The 21,556-nt window shown below is 45.6% G+C and overlaps 1 protein-coding gene across 3 annotated transcripts in view; it reads right to left on the bottom strand.

The window, feature by feature from the left end:
* Positions 1–5,051: 5,051 nt before the first annotated feature.
* ABHD6 (abhydrolase domain containing 6, acylglycerol lipase) overlaps positions 5,052–21,556 on the bottom strand; it is a 46,855-nt gene continuing 30,350 nt past the window's right edge. For all 3 annotated transcript variants that reach the window (XM_081284065.1, XM_081284067.1, XM_081284066.1), the window contains 7 exons: positions 20,152–20,308; positions 18,340–18,453; positions 16,787–16,919; positions 15,257–15,414; positions 12,649–12,703; positions 12,000–12,100; positions 5,052–6,149 (listed from right to left, as the gene is read on the bottom strand). In XM_081284065.1, the coding sequence (XP_081140191.1) occupies positions 5,973–6,149; positions 12,000–12,100; positions 12,649–12,703; positions 15,257–15,414; positions 16,787–16,919; positions 18,340–18,453; positions 20,152–20,308 (895 nt within the window). In that variant the 3' untranslated portion in view covers positions 5,052–5,972. The remainder of the gene's footprint in view (positions 6,150–11,999; positions 12,101–12,648; positions 12,704–15,256; positions 15,415–16,786; positions 16,920–18,339; positions 18,454–20,151; positions 20,309–21,556) is intronic.

Below are 21,556 nucleotides of genomic sequence, written 5' to 3'. Positions count from 1 at the left end.
CAAGCATGTCCTGTGATGTGGGCAGGGTGCCCTTTCTAACAGGTTATGTGGTGAGCTCACCTGTTTACTGCATACTTTCTACTTTTCATAATCGGGCCTTAGGTTATGGGGCTGGGGTCCTTCAGTACAACTGAGGCATAAAGGCTAAGGTATTTGCCCAAGATCACGCAGTTATAAGTGATGGAGCAGGCTTTCTGATTCTGGCCAGTGCTCTCTACATTGTACTGCATTGGTAACCAAAATCCAAGGTCAGAGGTTCAGACTCTGGAGATCTCAACAAGTCTGGTCTGGCCAGTAAAAAGGAAGACAGTAAAAAGACAGTAAAAAGGAAGCAAGGAACTTAATCAGTATTGCTGTATTGGGAAGGCTAAGTAAGCTCAGGAGTCTCAGTTCCGGTGCTGACATGAGCTTTAGGTTTTAAAAGAGGAAGAACTGGGGGAGGGGCTGAGACTTGTGCAATCAGTATGGTCAAGCTGGGGTCTGGTTTATCATTATCTCAGTTCTGGTTCTGCAAGGTGGCTTATCACTGAAGTTCTTATCACTTGAGGGGGCAATTTCCATTTGCTGCTCAGGACATGTATCTAGCAGACCTGTGATCATGGAAGGGGACAATTTGGTTTGGATGAGATATTTATTCCTGCAGAGGGACAGGAGGGAGGACATGAAATATTGCCTTTTAGTCCCCTGTGCCTGGCACATCTTAGACAAGTGATTTTGCCTGACAAGTTTCATCCTGGGCTGGGCTTCATTGTTCCTGAAAAGGTGTGGGGCAATAACTGGAGACTCTCAGGCACCCCTCCAGGGATCTGGGACAGGACGTTGTAAAACCTGGCAGTGGAATGTTCCTTCAAATCTTGAAAATACCTTAATTATTTTTATCTTGGTGTTCACAGTCTTGAAGGAGGTCAAGATGGGTTAGGTCGTGTAGGGCTAATAAACCTTGTATTACCAGTTTTTAGACGTACATTCTTTAAATGATTAGCATACTTGTGTGCAAAGCTGAACAGGGAGTCTGAACACAGTTACAAAATGAAGGCAGAGATGCCAAACTACCCTGCTTTTAGTTACCCATTGAGTATCTGAGGCCCAAATGATGTCAGTGCTTCAAGCAAAGACAGCTTCTAATTCCAACCAATTGAGGGGCTGAGGTGGGAAAGGATCCTCAAGCATAAGTTCTATGAGGACAAGGCTTTGTCTATGATGATACACCACTGCATTCCAGTTCCCCGTCCTGGGCATGGTGGCTCACACTTGTAATCCCAGTTGCTCAGGAGGCTGGGACAGAAGAATCGCGGGTTCAAAGCCAGCCTCAGCAACTGCAAAGTACTAAGCAATTCAGTGAGACCCTATCTCTAAATAAAATATGAAATAGGGCTGGGGATGTGGCTCAGTGGTTGAGTGCCCCTGAATTCAATCTCTGATACTCAAAAACAAAACAAAATTTTCCTGAATGTGTCAGTTCATACATGAATGTGATGATTCAGCCTGGTGAGTGGGGGATGGGCAAAGGTGGCCTTTCACAACCAAACCCATGCCCTGAGGGAGCAGGGACCATCCTTCTCATTCTGTTCTCAAAATGCCCCTGTCTGCTGTTTCCTGAAACTCCAGTCCTTGCCCTTGTTCACGTTGTCCAGTTCTGTGGCCCCAGCTTGCTTGCCTTCTCCCCTCAGAGGGGACATAACTGGTTCCCAGATGGGGAAGTAGGTGGAAGAAATCCACACAGACCCCGGATGCTGCCATTTTCTTTCTCAACAGAGCTTGACTTTTGGAAGCTCCCAGAATGAGCTTCAAACCCATCCTATACCGCCTGCCTGGCCTCCTCCTCACACGGAGAGATCATTAGCCTTCACCCCACAAAGTTATAAGGGAAAAATGGTTGATTGTGTAAAGTGTCTGGTGCATAGGAACCAGTGAATAATGGGGATCTCCCTCAACCAGCCACCTGGCAAACCCATCTATCTTGCCAGCCTGTGCCATATCCCTCCTGCCCCACCCCCAATAAAAAAGACAAAACCCAAATCAAAACCACCCTAAGGTACCATCTCACTCCAGTAAGATTGGCAGCCACTATGAAGTCAAACAACAACAAGTGCTGGCGAGGATGTGGAGAAAAGGGTAAACTTGTACATTGCTGGTGGGACTGCAAATTGGTGCGGCCAATTTGGAAAGCAGTTTGGAGATTCCTGGGAAAGCTGGGAATGGAACCACCATTTGACCCTGCTATTGCCCTTCTCGGACTATTCCCTGAAGACCTTAAAAGAGCATGCTACAGGGATACTGCCACATCGATGTTCATAGCAGCACAATTCACAATAGCTAGACTGTGGAACCAACCCAGATGCCCTTCAATAGATGAATGGATAAAAAAATGTGGAATCTATACACAATGGAGTACCATGCAGCACTAAAAAATGACAAAATCATGGAATTTGCAGGGAAATGGATGTCACTAGAGCAGATTATGCTTAGTGAAGCTAGCCGATCCCTAAAAAACAAATACCAAATGTCTTCTTTGATATAATGAGAGCAACTATGAACAGAGTAGGGAGGAAGAGCAGGAAGAAAAGATTAACTTTAAACAGAGACATGAGATGGGAGGGAAAGAGAGAGAAAAGGGAAATTGCATGGAAATGAAGGGAGACCCTCATTGCTATACAAAATTACATATAAGAGGTTGTGAGAGGAATGGGAAAATAAACAAGGAGATAAATGAATTACAGTAGATGGGGTAGAGAGAGAAGTTGGGAGGGGAGGGGAGGGGGGATAGTAGGGGATAGGAAAGGTAGCAGAATACAACAATTACTAATAGGGCATTATGTAAAATTGTGGATGTATAACCCACGTGATTCTGCAATCTGCATTTGGGGTAAAATTGGGAGTTCATAACCCACTTCAATCTAATGTATGAAATATGATATGTCAAGAGCTTTGTAATGTTGTGAACAACCAATAAAAAAAAATAAATAATTAATTAATTAAAAAAAAAAGACAAAACCCAGAACAGCTCATGTATTTCAGGGTTCAAAAAAACCTTGGTTGGGGCTGGGGATGTGGCTCAAGCGGTAGCGTGCTCGCCTGGCATGCGTGTGGCCCAGGTTTGATCCTCAGCACCACATACCAACAAAGATGTTGTGTCTGCCGAGAACTAAAAAAATAAATATTAAAAATTCTCTCTCTCTCTCTCTGTCTCTCTCTCTCTCTCTCTCACTCTCTCTCCTCTCTCACTCTCTCTTAAAAAAAAAAAAAAAAAAAACCTTGGTTAAGAGTATACAAAGAACTCAAAAAATTAGACAATAAGAAAACAAATAACCCAATCAACAAATGGGCCAAGGACATGAACAAACACTTCACAGAGGAGGATATACAATCAATCAACAAGTACATGAAAAAATGCTCACCATCTCTAGCAGTCAGAGAAATGCAAATCAAAACCACCCTAAGATACCATCTCACTCCAGTAAGAAAAAAAAAAAGACCCTTGCGTCCACCAAGGGCTCAGGAAACCCCAGGCCCACACCCTGGTTGTTACCAGCCTACAGGGCAGCAAAACTGGGCCACAGAGCCCTGGGGCAGCTGGGAATACCAGAACAGCAGCCCCTGCACCATTGCTTTCCGATCCTGACCTTGGCAGGTGATTTGAGGACAATACCCCTTGCCTCAGCTATGACTCCCCCTCACCCAAATCTGTACCTTTTTTTTTTTTTTTTTTTGGTACAGGGGATTGAACCCCGGGATGCTTAACCACTGAGCCACATACCCAACCTTTTTTTTTTTTTTTTTTAAATCTCGAGACTAAGGAAGTCCTTAGGGCCTCAATAAGTTGCTGCTGAAGCTGGCCTCAAACTTGCGGTCCTCCTGAGCCACTAGTATTACAGGTATGTGCTACCACATCCAGCTTAGAAATTCCTTTGGATGTGATCCTCAGTGGTATTTCACCCGGAGGACAAGAATTCTTTCACTCAGGAAGGCTGCTGATCTGATACTGATCCCAAGTCCGGGGCTTCTTCAGTGATCCCGAGGAAGCCATCTCTCACCCACTCAGACCTGCCTAGATGGACCCCCTCTCCCATGAAATTCTTGGTGACAACAGGAGATTAGAACAAGTAAAATATCTATGATCTACTTTCTTTTCTAGTCTGTTGATTTTTGTTTTCATCTCTATTATTTCCTTTTTCTTCTGGTTTTGACTTAGTATTTCTTTCCTCCCTTCTTCAGATTAAAGTTCAAATTATTAACTTTCTGCCTTTCTTCTTTTTAAATATATGTACTTAGGCCTAAGAACTTTCCTCTGAATACTGCTTTAGCTGCATCCCACAAGTTTGATGTTACATTTTTGTGTCTTCTTAAGATCCATATTCTACTCTTCTCTAAAAAAAATTAAAATATTCAGACCACTTCCTGAATGCTCATTTAAACTCTAAAGTTCATCTTGCTTTATTTCCAGAACTATTTGGTTGTAGACTCTCTATAAAAAAAGGTTTGAAAGACTAAAGCTCCTGAGTTTAGGGTTTCTAAATGCAACAGAAGCGAGTCAAAAGGAATAGTTTGATGATTTCTGTTTTTGATGTAGAATTTTACTTGAATAAAAACTGCAATCATCATTTCTTCCTTTTCTTTTGAGGGACTGGGGATTGAACCCAGAGGTGCTCTACCACTGAGCCTACATTCCCAGCCCTTTTTATCTTTTAAGACAGGTTGCCCAGGCTGGTCTTGAACTTGCAATCCTCCTGCCTCAGCAGCCCAAGTAGCTGGGATTACAGGAATGTGTCACCATAGCTGACTGCAAATATGATTTCTTAAAATGAAACTAATCAATCATCCGAGCAAAGGCTTCCAATGCCCGTAGAACAAGCCTTATCTTATTGTTATCATTTTTCCCCAGTGTTGGAGAGCAAACCCAGGGCCTCATATACCCTAGGCAAGCACTCCACCACGGAGCTATATCCCTAGCCCTAACACCTTATTTTAAAAACATATTCTAAACTGAACAGAAAATCCACCAACATTGCACTTACTTAGGAGCTCAGAAATAGAAACCACCTGCAAGCAGCTGATCTAGACTTATTTATTTCACATGATTGTGGTCACTTTTACAGCTGTTTAGACTCAATTTTCAATCACGTTACTGTTCACAGAATTCACAGAATTCATTAACAAACTAGTATTTTACATCCAAGGGTTTTCAGTAGCACAGCAAAATAGAAAAGAGGCTCACAAGTCGCTTGTGGGTGGAACTCGGGTCTGATTATTTAGATAGATGTTTAGAACATTATTGCTTTATTAGTCCTATTTTTGGAAATAATAAAATTATATCTAGGAAACCCACCCTACCAGGTGCTCTTCTTCCTTCTGCGACTCTTCTGGGTTCACTCCCTGCATACCTGACTCATGGGTGCCCAACAAACCACCCACGTGTTTTTCTGCTGCTCAGGCAGTTCTGAGGGCCGGCCAAGCTGGAGCTGTGGCTCTCTGCACGTGCCATTTTCCTCCCTGATCTTGTGGCTCATGGGCAGAGTCACAGATGGGCCTCCGTGCAACACCTTATCTTAGACCTAAATAAGAGGGTTCGGTGAATGAGGACTAATTCTCCTAAAGAAGCCACTGACCATGCAGGGAAATATATCTGAAGCAACAAATCTCCCAGTGTGAGGAACCTCCTAAAGAAAACGTCCTGGATGACCATGGTCCCAGATGGCCTCTTTGAACCTGAAGACTTCTCAGGAGACTTCATGGCTGGGTGTTCTGATTTTGTTCCATGTTAGTTTCCATTTTGGGAAAAAGATCTTGGAGGGTTTCCTTGTGGCCCCTGAAGCTCTGTGGAACCAAGGATACTGGGGAAAGGGGACTGGATTCCTCAGGGACACTGGCGCTCCGACCGCATTTGGGGCAGGATCCCTGAGAGTGGTGGCCGCGTCAGGTTCTGGGGACTGGGGTGGATGCCGAGTGCCGGATGCAGGCTGCAGGCCAGGGCTTCAGTCCAGCTTCTTGTTGTTGTCTGCGTTATGCACAGAAGTGAAAAAGTCGATGATGAGCTTGGCCGTCTTCCTGGGTCTCTCCATCACCACCGAGTGCCCGCAGTTTTCTAGAAGCTCCACCTGGCAGTTGGCGATCGACTTGGCCAACATGTCTGCCCCAGACACATCGAGGACCTGCAGGAGAGGGAGAGAGAGAGACAGGACACTCTGTGAAGACCATTCCCACTGAGACCTGGCAGGGGTCAGGTTGTTGGAGCGAAAGGGAGGACCAAGTCACTTCAGGATGCCATTGATGGAGCCCTGGTGGAAGTGACCAGCCTGTCTCCTGTTTGATTCTGCAATCTGGTATCAAGAATTAGCTCACGGCCAGTGATACTTTGGTGGAAGGGACACAGTCCCTTCTGGGAGGAGGTTATGGTCTGGTGGGGAGGCAGACAGGTCAAGAGACAAATGCTGAATGATGTGACAGGAGCTCTGCTAGGGGAGGATCCCGGAGGCTGGCAGCCCTGGGGAGGAGCTGAGAAGAAGACCTTATTCTTCCTGAATCCTGGGAGAGCCGGGGGTGGGGGCGCGGGTTCTTCATGGAATGAGGAGGAGGGCGAGAAGTCATGGAAAGCACAGGGGCAGCCAGGAGCAAGGTGGCAAGATAGAGCATGCAGAAAGTAGGGAGGGGCAGAAGGAAGGGCACCACTCGAGGCACGTGGGGAAGCAGGGCAAAATCCCCACGTGAGTTCTGGTTTGGGCACTGTTACGCTGGTTGGGAGCCAGGGGCTGGGTAAAGGGGAGTGACTTGAGCAGCCAGCCTTTCAGCTGGAGTAGGGCAGCCCCAACTGTAGGAAGAGGTGAGTGCTTATTCCCACGAGCAGGGGGTCCCTCTTTGGAAGAAGCTTCAGGGATCCCCAGGGCTGTGTGACCCAGACCCTGAGGTTGATGAATAAGAGGGAGTGCTTTTCCAGCATGAAAGCCAGCACTTTCCCAGGGCTCTCATTTTCCTCTCCGTTACCTTTATGCCAATCTGGTGATCTCCCTCCCAGCGTCCTTACTTGGAGGATCTGCGTTCACTGCCCCTCTCTTAATGGCCTTCACCTGCAACTCATCCCAGACAAGAGGGCCCCTCCTCTCCAACCTTAATGGCAAAAGGAAAGAGGCCACCCAATTTGAGCACTCTTTTCTTTCTCTGTTACTGGGGATTGAACTCAGGGGCACTCTTAACCACTGAGCCACATCCCCAGCCCTTTTTAAAATTTTATTTAGAGACAGGGTCTCACTGAATTTGCGGAGGGCCTCACTAAGTTGCCAAGACTGGCTTTGAACTTGCGATCCTCCTGCCTCAGCCTCCTGAGCCACTGGGATTAGAGGTGTGCTCCACTATGCCCGGCTACTCTAGCATATTTTTGTTTTCGAGCTTTAGTCTCATCCACCCAGATTATTAAATGAAGTTTTTTGGTTTTTTGTATCAGGGACTGAACTCAGGGGCACTCGACCACTGATCCACATCCTCACTCCTTTTAATGTTTTATTTAGAGGCAGGGTCTCACTGAGTTGCTGAAGGCCTCACTAAGTTGCCAAGGCTGGCTTTGAACTCATGATCCTCCTGCCTCAGCCTCCTGAGTTGTCAGGATTACAGGCATGAGCCACCACCGTGTCTGGAAATGAAGGTTTTCTACCCACGCAGAAGCAAGGTGGACAGAATGCCTCAGCCAGGGAAGGGAGCACTTCAGAGCACCCAGGGAAAGGATGAGGGAATACAGAGCCCAGGGAGAGGGGAGCAGCCAGCAGAGCTCGGACATTTCTGCTGTGGTCACTATTTGGGCAGGAGTGAAGCTCAGTGATATGGAAAAATACTGAGAGGGAATGAAGATGGAGTCAACTGGTGAGAAGACAGGAACTTGCATCCTGCAGAGAAACCAGAAACCACAACTCAAGGGCAAAATCCCCACGTGAGTTCTGGTTTGGGCACTGTTACGCTGGTTGGCATTACAAAACCAGCATTCTCCACTGCCACCCATGTGAAATTGCTCAATGGGCCCTGATGAAATAAATATGCACAATTGCGGAATCAGAGCAGCAATTTCTCGAACAGATTATTCATATAAATGACAAAGAAAAAAAAAAATCTTGCCTCCATTCTATCCAAGGCCAGGGACAGAACGAGGTGAGCCAAATGAGGTATTCACCAGGGGCACAAAATTTAAATGGGCATCAGAATACTCAGCAATCAAGATGAAAAATATTTTTAATGCAGTAGTTTATAAAATAAACACAAATGCAAAAAAATGCATGATGAACAAAGTATCAAAATTATAAATATGAGCTGGGGGTGGTGGCACATACCTGTAATCCCAGTGGCTCAGGAGACTAAGGCAGGAGAATTCTGAGTTCAAAGTGAGCCTCAGCAACTTAGCAAGGCCCTGAATAACTCAACAAGACCCTGTCTCCAAATAAAATATAAAAAAGGGCGAAGGATGTGGCTCAGTGGTTAAGCACCACTGGGTTCAATTTCTGGTAAACCCCTCCCCCAATAAAATTTTAATTATAGATAAGATCCAACCCTGGAACTTGCATGATACATCTCCGTCATCTCACCCATGTTCTAACCCTGTCATGCATTACAGTGGCCGGTAGATCATAAGCTGCCAGAGGGCAGGATCCTATCTTGGTCTTTCCTGTATCTCCAGGGCCTATATAGAATCAGATACATAGTAGGTGCTTAATAAATACCTGTTAATTGACTTGAGACGTGTTGGCAGTTAGCTGATGGGTTTGTCCCTCTGCTAGTTCATTCACTCACTTTCTTGCTTGCTCACTCACTGTGTACTCTAGGTCTCCTGCCTACCAGGCACGTGCCAGCAGGGAAAAGAGACGTAAAGAGTAATTCCCTTGTCTCTCTCCACAAGGCCTTCCTACTCTGGTGGACTGAATAGGGAGGAGAAGTGCTTAAATTTATGTATAGAAACCATCTCAGGAAGGGCTGCCGGGTTCACTTGTACAGGTTGTCTACTGCCCAAATCCAGGAGTCCCCCTTCGCATAGATGGCAGTGCACCCAGCTTCCCCTCTGGTTGGGCAGTAGAGCTGCAGGTGATAGGGGTCCAAAGAAGAGAGAGGCTGAATTCAGCCTGATGGGGATGTGTGCTATGACACCAACTATTGATGACAGAGTAGAAAAAGAGCCAGAGAGCAAAAAGTCATGAAATAAAGGATCCCTGTCACCTCTGCTGTTTGGTCTCGGTCCTGGGATGGTCCATGAAACGCAAGGGACCTGATCATATTATTTGTGGCAGACTCATAGAATGCTGGGCTCTTTCCCTGGAGCAAAATGGATTTCAGAGTCTGGGAGAAAATTCTGGACCATGAGTTGAGGCAAAGGACATGTGTAATAAATCACGTGTTCTTAGATAACTGGAGAAAGACCACTGCAACACACATTAGCTCATGAGAGCCTCACGAAAACCCCAGCAGTGGAAGAGACCCCCTCGATTTGGAGGGGCTGGGTGACCTGCTCAAGGTCACAGGCTAATGAAGAGCAAAGGCAGGGCTGGAATGGAGACTTGCTACCCCCAAGGCCAGCGCTCTGGCTTCTGTAGGACTACGGGGCACAGCCTCTCCCTGCTGGCCCCCTGAGAGCCCCATCCACCTTTGAGATTCTCACAATGAAGAAAGGCCTTCATTGTTCTGGTTTTGGTCTCTGATCAAGTGACTCCCTCTGGCTGAGCCTGGATCCCGCTTCTCTAATGAGGCACAAAGCTTCTTTCAGTCTCTTGGCTGCGGCAGAAAGGAGACCCTCCTCCTTTCTCTGTCCCTATTCCTGTGCTGTGCATCCTTGGCCACACCAGGCTGCTCTGAGACACCATCCCCTGCCTCCTCGCACGCACCATGAGCATACAGCTGACTTCTCCTTCCAGTGTTTTCTGCCTGGGCCATCTGTGGACTCGTGGGCCTCTGGGACTGCAGCCTGATTCCTATCTTTGCTTTCATAGCTCTGACCGGGCTCACAACGATGGTTTTCACGTCAGAGTCTAAGGTGGGTTGAATGTGTCCCCAAAAATTCATGGGTTGAAAACTTTATCCTGTGTCCTTGTAGACAAATTAGTATCACTGCCATGGGAGTAGGTTCAGTGCCGTGTGAATAATTTTGTTATATAGGTGACTTAGGTCCACTTGCGGTGTCACACATCTGAGATTCTAGCTACTTGGGAGTCTAAGGCAGGAAGATTGCAAGTTTGAGGCCAGCATGGGCAACTTAGTGAGAGACTCTGTCTCAAAAATCAAATAATAAATAAACAAAAGTGAGCTATGCCTAGTATGCGTGCTCTGTTCTACCATGTGATACCCTCTACCATGTTATGAAGCAGCAAGAAGACCCTCCCCAGACACTGAGCAGATGCTGGTACCCTGCGTGTGGACTTCCCAGCCTCCAGAATTGAGCCAAATAGACTTTCAGTCTTTATAAACTACCTGGTCTTGGGCAGTTTATTACAGCAACAGAAAACTAACTATAACTTCAATACCCTTTCTCAAAATATTTAATAGCACACTGTTAAGCAGACAACATCACTCTGCCTGCATTGTAGACCTTCTAAAGGCTTCATTCCTCATTGCCTCCTCTTGCTTTGCACATTTTGAAGAACTTTCGGTAAGACATGATTTCTAAAAAGCAGTTAGAAAAGGAGCTTCTGGGAGTGTCAATCAGAATCTCTTTGCAGAGCCTGTTAATCAGCTGGTTGTGCCCCTCACAAACCTATATATTAAAGCCCTAACTCCCAGTACCTTAGAATGTGACCTTATTTGGAAACAGAGACATTACAGATGTAATTAATTAAAATGAAGTATATGGGTACAGGGTGGCCCTAATTCAATAGGACTGGTGGGATTAAACTCAGGGGTGCTTAATCACTGAGCCACATCCCCAGCCCTTTTTTATATTTGATTTAGAGACAGGGTCTCACTGAGTTGCTTGGGGCCTCATTAAGTTGCTGAGGCTGGCTTTGAACTCACGATCCTCCTGTCTCAGCCTCCCAAGCTGCTGGATTTACAGGCGTGCATGCCTAGCTACTGGTGTTCTTATAAAGAGGGGAAATTTGGACAGAGAGCCAGCCAGCCACACAGACAGAATCCCATGTGAAGATGAAGGTAGAAATGAGAAGAATGTATGTATAAGCCAAGGAATGCCAAAGAGGCCAGAAAGCAGCAGAAGATTCTCCCTCTGGGCCCACAGAAAGAACCAACATGGTTGACACCCTGATCTTGGACTTCTAGCCTCTAGAACTGTGAGACAATAAGCTTCTGTTGTTTAAGTCGCTGAGGCTATGGTACTTTGTCCTACCAAACCGACAGAACCTACTAAAATTTATTCCCATATTCTCCCCCTACCCTTTTTTTTTTTTGCAGTAGTGGGGATTGGACTCCTGGGACTGTAGAGCTCCACCCCCAGCCCAGCCCTTTTTCACTTTATATTTCAAGTCAGGATCTCGCTAAGTTGCTCAGGCTGGGCTCCAACTCCTAGGTTCAAGGGATCCCCTGCTTCAGCCTCCCAACTGGCTGGGACTAGAGGTGATGAAAATAATTTTAAGGAGAGTGAAGGGAGGGGAGGGGGCGAGGGGGTAAGAAGGACAGTAGAAAGAATCAGACATTATTATCCTATGTGCATATATAACTATAAGACCAGTGGGATTCTACATCTTGTACAACCAGAAGAATGAGGAATTATACTCCATTATATATGATGTATTGAAGTACATTCTACTGTCATGTATAACTAATTAAAACAGATTTCAAAAATTTTTAAAAAGAGAATGATTTACAGAAAATAGGTAGAGGTTTAATAAGATTTGTTATTAATAATATAAGTATGATATATTAAAAAAGAAATTTTAAATTGCCTTTCATTTTAAAAATCAAATGTCACTACTCGTTAATCAGAGAACTATGCCCCTTGGCACGTGGCATGGCTATCGGCCGCCTCTCCTGATAGCAGAAAACTGCTTTTCCTCAAGGCAAGTCTTCTGCGGGGCCCTATGACATACCTGGTCCTGTTTCCCCCAGATGATCTGTGTCGGGACCTTGATCTTGTCCATGTTCTGATGAAGAGAATATCTGGACTTTTCATTGATGATTTCCAAAAACACTTGTCAAGAACAAAAGGAAAACGGAGTTAAGTGTGAGCCTGGTTACAAACAAACCAAAGGCTGAATGTTCTCTCTGATACGCAGATACTGACTCACAAAAGATGGGCTCTGTGTGTGTGTGTGGGGGGGTGTCACTGTATTGGACAGGGTGGAGTGCGGGTGGGGAGGATGGGAATGGGAAAGACAGTAGAATGAATCAGACATGACTTTCCTATGTTCATATATGAATATACAACCAGTGAAACTCCACATCACGTACCACAAGAATGGGACGTTATATTCTATGTGAGTATAATATGTCAAAATACACTCTACTGTTGTGTATAACTAAAAAGACTAAATAAAAAACAATTAAAAAAAAATTGTGTGCCAGGTAGTGCCTGGAGACACTGCAGTACAGACAAGAGATCATCCAGTCCAGGATACCACCTCCTCTCCTCAGGGGTCCAGGAAACGTTCAAAGTTGCAGAAGTTTAAGAAATGAAAGGCAGCCAGTCATGAAGCGTGACTTCCAATACGTTCCAAGCTGAAAGCTGGGGCTACTTACACTTTCTGTAGAAGTTGTTATGAGGGATGCGGACATCAACAAGGCCTTGCAGGATCTGAGGATAAAGAGCCCAAAGTTAGATGGCAAGAAAAGACTCAGAGCCAGGGGTGATGGCACACACCTGTAATCTCAGCTACTAGGGAGGCTGAGGCAGGAGGATCACAAGTTTAAGGCCATCCTGGGCAACTGAGCGAGACTGTGTCTCAAAATAAAATTAAAATGGGCCTGGGGTTGTGGCTCAGTGGTAGTGCACCCACCTAGCATGGGCAAGGCCCTGGGTTCAATCCTCAGCTCCACATAAAAATAAATAAATAAAATACAGGTATTGTGTCCAACTACAACTAAAAAATAAACAAATTAAATTAAAAGTGCTGGGGATGCAGCTCGATGGTTGTGTGCTTGCCCAGCACGCACCCTGGGCTCAGTCCCTAGCACTATAAAAGGGGAAGAAAATCTTCACTACAAAAGGGGAAGAAAATCTAGCAATTTACTGCATTGCCAAAGGCAGGTGCTACAGATTCTCATGATGATACAATGCAGTGGGGAGTGGGATCTTAAAAGGCTTTTCTTTTAAATTAGGGAGGAACTTGGGTAATATTGTGAAGCCCAAGGTCTCCTGCAGGATAGAAAAGACAGCTAACATGGCCTGACAGCTGCTTTATCTTGAGAAATTCTCTGCTTAGCTCACGATGCAATGAGGATGAATATAATATCAAGGAATTATTCAGTGATATCCAAATATAAAACAGTTTTTTTAATCGAAACATTGGGGATAAAGGGCTTATTAACAATGAAGAAATAATCTATTGAGAAAATTCTGGAGAGGGTCTCATACTGCTCTGTTCATCATTTAGCATCATCTTTGCCCTCCTTGCTGAGGACTGGTAAAGGTGGCAGCAAATGTGGACAGGCCAAATCACCTGTACCTGGCCTGCTGACCCAAAGAAGTGGCCATGGCCAGGTTGGGCACAGTGGCACATGCCTGAAATCCCAGGGGCTCAGGAGGCTGAGGCAGGGGGATCGCGAGTTCAAAACCAGCCTGAGCAACTTAGCAAGGCGCTAAGCAACTCAGGGAGACCCTGTCTCTAAATAAAACATAAAAAAGGACTGGGATGTGGCTCAGTGGTTAAGGGCCCCTGGGTCCAATCCCTGGGAATAATAATAATAATAATAATTAGCAGCTATAGCCAGAAGGAACACAGTCCTCTACTTCCTCTGCCTCAGGAGTCATAGATAGAGTACAAGGTTCACATGAGCAGCTGCTACTCCTCTCATGTATCATGTATTTGGGAACACAGCTAGTCCCTCAAATGTATTCTCTCCAGAGTCCTGTGCACTGACTGAAGCTGGAAAGACCCACTCATGGCTGCTTTGACTAAACAGACCCCTTGGAGCGTGACTAGAATCTGAATGGTTTTTAGAAGTAAAAAGGCCGAGGTGAGACCAATGAAAATTTTTTGCACAATACCGTGCTTGGCATCAGACATTTTCTTTGTTCTGCTATTCATCTTGCACTCCTGCCTCTAACCATCCTGAATCCATCCATCCTTCACCTCTTCTTGCTTGATGGATGAATCTATCCATCCCGCTTCCCTAAATCATATATTCCTGCGTCTATCCCATCCTGGATTCACTAATCCATCCATCTTCCATTCCTGCAGTATCCGCACATCCTGCCACCCATCCAGCCAACCGTTCAGCCACTAATTCATCTATGCGTGCACCTTCAGAGATCAGGCACGAGCTATGTATCCATCATTCCTATATCCTCCCACCCACGCGTTCTCCATCCCTACATCGTCAAGGCATCCTATGGAAGCATTGGTCAATCCTCTCTATACCCAGGACCTACCTCATGCAAGCACTGTGCTAAGATCTAGGGACAGAACAACCAATTAAGACAAAGTCCCTGATCTTAAGAGCTTAGAGTAGACGACACAGACAAGTGAATACAATCACAAGATGGCACAGTGAGCCGTGTTGGGTATTTCTGCTCTCCTGGGAAGGAAAGATTTTGGAAGGGCTAGGGATGTGGCTTAAGCGGTAGAGCGCTCGCCTGGCATGCGTGTGGCCCGGGTTCGATCCTCAGCACCACATACCAACAAAGATGTTGTGTCCCCCGAGAACTAAGAAATAAATATTAAAAATTCTCTCTCTCTCTCTCTCTCTCCTCTCTCACTCTCTCTTTAAAAAAAAGAAAAAAGATTTTGGAAGTGCCATCATTTATTTTGTCTTAAAATTTTCCCATGCCTGACAACTCATAATAGATTTCTTTTTTTAATTGAGAATCTGATTTAGACCCCATTTCCCTTTCCAACGTTATCACAACCCATTCTTTCTCAGCTCCAGCCATCTGCTCTCCTTCCCTAGCCCTGAATTTGTATGCCTTTTCCAATACTGCACAAGGGGTCTCCTCACAGAGGATCATTAGAGCTATCCCTGTCCCTCTGTTTTTAATCAATCCCCCATCTTCATTTCCTTTCTAAAACTCATTTCAATTTGTAATTTTTTTTGTTTACTTGTAGATGAACAGATGGAGCAGGGAAGCTGACGTTCACCACCACAGCCCCACGTAGAGGGCAAGAGCGTCATGCTGAGACCACCTTACCTGCTGGGGCACCTTGAAGCGGACATAGGAGCAGAGCTGGAGCATTTCACTCATCTCTTCTGGGGTAGACGGGATCAAGGGAATCTTCTGCATGGCGGCCGAGTCCTGCAGTTCTTTGAGTCGTTGTACAAATTGATTATCAGTTGAATACTGCAAACCTGTGGGATTTAAACCCAAACAGCTGGACAATACATCTATCTTCTTTTGTTTCAGTAGCAGAGATTGATCCCAGGGGTGCAATACTACAATACTACTGAGTTACATAAACAGCCCCAGTCCTTTTTTTTTTCTTCTTAATTTTGAGACAAAGTTTTGCTAAGTTGCTTTTTTAAGGCTGGCCTTGAACTTGCAATCCTCTTCCCTCTGCCTCCTGAGTTGCTGGGATTACAGGTATGTGCTACTGCGTCCAGCTCATCCAACCCCCATTTTATGTAGGCAACTTTCAATAGCAGCCAAAAGCTAATACATTTCCAGTTTCTTTCACCAGTAGATTTCTTTTCTTTTCTTTTGCTACAAGGATTGAACCCAGGGGCTCCCTAACTACTGAGCCATATCCCCAGTTCTTTTTATATTTTATCTAGAGAAGGGTCTCGCTGTGTTGCTTAGGGCCTCACTAAACTGCTGAGGCTGGCTTTGAACATGCTATTATCCTGCCTCAGCCTCCCAAGATTTCTTTTTAATTGGCACTGTCATGTGTGCTCAAAGTCAAAACCATGCGCTGAGCAACAAAGGAAAAAAAAAATCCTTCAAGGTATTTTAAGGCTGGTTATTCACATAAGTCCATGCATCAGGAACACCTGGACGCCCCCCCCCCCCAAAAAAAAAATGCAGGAGACTCAACCTCTTGAAGCAGAATCTTCATTTTAACACATATGACAGAATATGAGAACAAGCCTAGAAGCACCTGGCCTGTGCCCTTTGCACACCTGTATCATTTAGAGGCTATCTGAGGCACCACAGGTTAGAAGGAAAACTCAGGGCCGGAGTGACGGACTGTTCCTTCTTCCCTTGTCCTGGACCTCCTTGGTCCTCTCCCAGAGCATGGGGAGTGTATGAATCTTCTCTTGAGCTGTCCCTGGGTTGGGGCAGAACATAGGCCTTCTGCCTCCAGAAAAGCATTAGGGCACAGCTGAGACTGATTCCCTTGGAGGTTGCCCATTTTTTCCTATAATCCTGAAGCATGACACGAGAGAGTCCACAGTGGCTGGCATTACACAGAAGGGCAACACTTAATCTGGGCATGGTGGCACACGCCTGTGATCCCAGTGGCTCAGGAGGCTGAGGCAGGACGATCACGAGTTCAAAGCCAGCCTCAGCAAAAGCGAGTGCTAAGCCACTCAGTGAGACCCTGTCTCTAAATAAAATAAAAAATAGGGCTGGGGATGTGGCTCAGTGGTCGAGTGCCCCTGGATTTAATCCCTGTACCAAAAAAAAAAAAAAAAGATGATCTTAAAAGATGGTCAGAGATTCACCCCGCCCTGGTCCGACTGGGTCCGAACTCTCACAGGGAGGTTCGACCTCATGACTCACCAGCAGGGCACACGAGACACAGGCTGGAGACATCCGATGGGTAGTAGGCCGCGTACACTCCAGCCACGTGGCCGCCCATGGAGGTGCCTATCAGGTGGAAGGGTTTTTTGTTCAGCTTAAGGCATTCCACAAACTAGGAAGGGAAACGAAAAGGAGGTGGTTACACAGCTGAGACGATGACAAAGGTAATTCCAGTGCAGAGGCCCCTGTCCAACAGAACATGGCTGTGGACAGCTGAGAATGGCTATTGATAAGAGAAGGTCTGACACTCTCCTAGATCCATTATCGAGACAAGCCTGGTGCCTGGATGTACTTCTCTTTACCCAGGGCAAGTGACCATCTAGGTATAAATCTTCAAGGATACCCCTAATTAATAAGCCAGTAAGCTTTTCCATACAGGTCAACAGAGTAAATATTTTCTGTGTCATGGGACATACAGTCGATTGTTCCTAGTCTTCAGCTCTGCAGCTACACCACAAAAGCAGTCAGAGACAATCCCTAAGCAAAGGAGCTTGGCTGTGTTCCAGTTTAACTTTGTTTACAAAAACTGTGGTCCTAGGCCAGGAGTGGTGGCACACCCCTGTCATCCCAGTGGCTTGGGAGTTTGAGGCAGGAGGAATGCAAGTCAAATTCAGTCTCAGCAACTTAGCAAGGCTCTAAGCAACCTAGTGAGACTCTGTCTCTAAATAAAATATATACAGAGCTGAGGATATGCAGCAGTGGTTGAGTGCCTCTGAGTTAATTGCCAGCCCAAAAAAAAAAAAAAAAAAAAAATTGCAGCCCTAACTTAAAGCCTGTCCTTTCCAACCAACCATCCACCTATTGTCTAAAAACATATTTTGTACAAGGAACTAGGGTCAGGTGCTGGGGATAGAGCAAAGAGTCAAAGAGATAAGGTTCCTGACCTTATTAAAAAAAAAAAAGTTTAGGGGCTCAGGATGTAGCTCAGTGGCACACAGCTTGCCTAGCATGCATAAGGCCTTGGGTTTGATCCCCAGCACTGCAGATAATAATAATAAGAACAACTACAACGCATGGTTTAATAGAGGCGGCATACATTATTAAGTCAATATCCTCATCTGGAGAAAAATACTTAATGTTAACCTGAAACTTAGGAGCTACACAATCCTGAAATGGCTCATGAGCCCCTATGACCTTGAGAGCTCAGGGGGAGAGAGCTAGAGACAGATGATAGGCAGAGGTGCTACTGCTGTTATCATGCAGCTGGTGAGCAGAAAAATAGACCTCCAAACAGGGAAATAGAATTGAAGAATTCTCAACTTCCTTTTCCAAGAGCTGAGAAAATGCCCAGAATGTACTTCTTCACAGACGAGTATAGTCCACTTAGAGGAGAACAGCACGTAATTAGCCCACCTCCACAGCCGATCACGAACCTCATCCGCCTGCCATTTGGTTTGCGATCACTTGCAGACAGAATGTTCTGGAGACTGGTCAGGAGTCAGTGTGAAATTCTCTTTCCTTCTCCTAAGGGTCGGGCATGGGATGATGTGCAATACCCAGTCTTGGAAATTTGGGGGGCGCCTCCTGCTTACCTGATGTATCCTCTTGACTTGCCCATCTATGGACAGGTCATCCAGGGAGGAGCGAGTGGTGCCCTCGTGTCCTGGCATGTCCACGCAGACCAAGTGCAGGTTCTTTGGAAGGAACTAAGGATACAGAGACCCAGAGAATCAGTGTGTGGTGTGCAAAAGGTGTCTGCTCACTTTGCTGGGAGGTCCCTCTGTCTTGCCAAGACCTGGACAGCCTTTCTTGGGCCTGTTTTACCTGACTACTATGAATAAGCATGGTCAGTAGCCTCACAGGGAGCAGAGGCCTCCAAGGACTAAGACATAGATGGAAAGGGGCTCAGGGGAGGAGTGGGAAGAGGAGACAGAGCTCAGGCCAGCAGGCTCTCTCCCGCTCTTCCTTGACACTGCTGAGCACGGCCATCTTCCTTTCCTTTTCCTTCCACAGTTCACTCTAGCTGTACAGCCACCGAAGGAAACAGGAAGGATGATCCTCCCAGAGTCCTGCCCATCTCCAGAGCCAAGAAGAGCAATGTTTTCCCAAAAACTATGTCTCGTCACCCTGATGCTGGTTTCATTTTTTTTTTTTTCTTGGCAGTAAGGTCTAATACTTTTTTTTTGGTACTGGGAATTGAACTCAGGAGCACTCAATCACTGAGCCCCATCCCCAGCCCTATTTTGTATTTTATTTAGAGACAGGGTCTCACCGAGTTCCTTAGTGCCTAAGTTGCTGAGGCTGGCTTTGAACTCGTGATCCTCCTGCCTCAGCCTCCCAAGCTGCAGGGATTACAGATGTGCATCACCGCGCCCAGCTAAGATCTAATTCTTGCGACTATCGTTACCCTAAACCACCTCTTCCATGCAGAGAAGATACCACTTTTAAACAGGAAACTGAGAAACATCAGTTATCAGCAATAAACATCCAATCACATAGAAGATGTTTATCTGAGGTGGGGACAGGAAGTGAGGCTGTCTTCATGGTGGTGTTTGGAACTAGAAGGTACCATTGGTCAAGACACTAGAAGCTATGTGAGCCTTTTCTTCTCAGTCCAAATAATACCTGCCGGGGGTGGGAGTCTGGGATGCCGCTGCCCTCCCATGACTTCTGCAAGCTCCAGCCTTCACTACCTGTTCACTCTTACCAAGTACAGCATGCACCACACCACATACACCTGGGCAAAAAGTGAGCTGGAAAACTATTCCAGGAAGCTGCCAGATCAAGAACATTTCTCTGGCAAAAAAAAAAAAAAAAAAAAATGCAGAAGTAGAAGAAGTGGGGGAGGGGAGGAAGGAGCAAAACCAGCATGAGGCAGGGGGAGAGAAAGGAATCCTGGAGTATAAAATAATAAATGGCTGGGCACAGTGGTGCACCCCTGAAATCCCAGTGGCTCAGGAGGCTGAGGCAGGAGGATCCGCGAGTTCAAAGCCAGCCTCAGCAAAAGCGAGGCCCTAAGCAACTCAGTGAGACCCTGTCTCTAAATAAAATACAAAATAGGGCTGGGGATGGAGCTCAGTGGTCAAGGGTCCCAGCGTTCAATCCCTAGTGCCCATTAAAAAAAAAAAAAAAAAAGGCATAAATGGTTTTTAAAATCCCAGCCTGGGTTAGAAACCTTCCCTAAACAAATATTCACAAGGTTAAAAGCTTTCTAAAGTTTCACAAATAATATTCAACTCAATCAACTTCTTCTGACAAAAGAGTTTGAAGACAGCACTGTGTTGCTTTTGAGACTGAACTTGAACTGCGCAGTCTTGGGTTCCCTTTGCTTTCCATCATTGCCCATGATGTCACATGCAAGTGGAAACCTTTTCTGTCTGAGAGAGAAGGCTTTGGAACTGCACCTTGACCACACTGAGCCACATGTCCTTGTGCGCAGAGAATCCGTGGAGCATGAGGATGGACGGCTTGTGCCCCGGTCTGCCCCGGAAGGAGTAACAGAACTGATAGTCTTCATGGTGCACGTAGCGGACCTGCATGCCCAACGTCCTCCGCCAGTACCTAAGGGGAGATAAAGGTAGCATGCTCTGGTAAGTGGCTTCAGGAGGAGGACCGGTCCTCCCTAGATGTCCTGCTTAGTGGTGGGACAAACTTCTCCCAGGTCTTACTGTCTGGGAGACCACCCAGGACTTCAACCTCAAGGAGCACTAAGAAGGGAAAAGAGGTGTTTTCTTAAGAAACAGGTCACATTTAATAAACCTCTTGCTAAAATACATTTCTGGAGACTCCAGAGGGCTAACTTCTTTCCTGGGAACCGTGTGCACCCCATCCTCTGGCTCTGATTCTCACAACATATGGTGGGGGGCTGAAGCTCGGCTTCAGATGGTTACATAAGACTTGGAAGTGGTGCAGTTTGGCCCCATATCAATTTCAATATGAAATTACCATAGAAACAAACTGAACTCTGTACGTGAAGAAGCTCTCCAAGATCAAAAATAATTAATTCAATCAGAGATTCACTTTGTGATGTACTTTGCACTAAAAAAGAAGCAAAGTCCTATAAAAGCAAATAACCTTAACCCACTGGTCTTAACATTTGTGTAAAAATAAGGGGAAAGGGAAATAAGGATTTAGAGTCTTATTTACTTGTATCTGCACACAAAAGTGTGGGAACACTAAAAAGGCATCATTAAGACAAGTAGCTAGAGCGGAGGTAGAGAATGAGGTGAGAAGTAAGTGGAACAGAACAGAGGTGGGAGGGAGACTTTTGTGTTCTTTTTGGTATTTTTCAATGAGTGCATTGCCTACACAAAAGATTAAAAATGCAATAAAGTTGGCTAGCTTAAAAGCTCTCCTTATCAGGAAGTGAGCATATTTCAAAATTCTAAATCATGGCACCATAATGTGAACTTTTTTATTCATTCATATCCTGGCTCATTCATTTACTAACTATACAATTTTTTTTCTTTTTTCTTTTTGTACCAGGGATCGAACTCAAGGGTGCTTAACCATTGAGGCACATCCTGAGCCTTTTTTTTTATTTCGAGACAGAGTCTAAGTTGCCTGCAGTCTCACCAAATTGAACCTGTGATCCTCCTTCCTCAACATCCTAAACTGCTGGGATTACAGGCATGTACCACCACAGCTGGCTTTAACTATATGATTTTGAATCTCAATTTCTTCATCAACAACATGGGGAAATGTTGCATTCTGCCAAGGATATAGGAAAGGTTAAAAGAGAAAATTCACTGGTTATAGAAGTGCACGCCTGTAATCCTAGGGGCTTGGGACACTGAGGCAGGAGGATCC

Source organism: Spermophilus citellus (assembly GCF_964194105.1).
Source record: "Spermophilus citellus genome assembly, chromosome: 3".
Classification (NCBI taxonomy): domain Eukaryota; kingdom Metazoa; phylum Chordata; class Mammalia; order Rodentia; family Sciuridae; genus Spermophilus; species Spermophilus citellus.
Note: the sequence above shows the minus strand (reverse complement) of the source record. Positions and strands in the feature narration are given on the sequence as shown.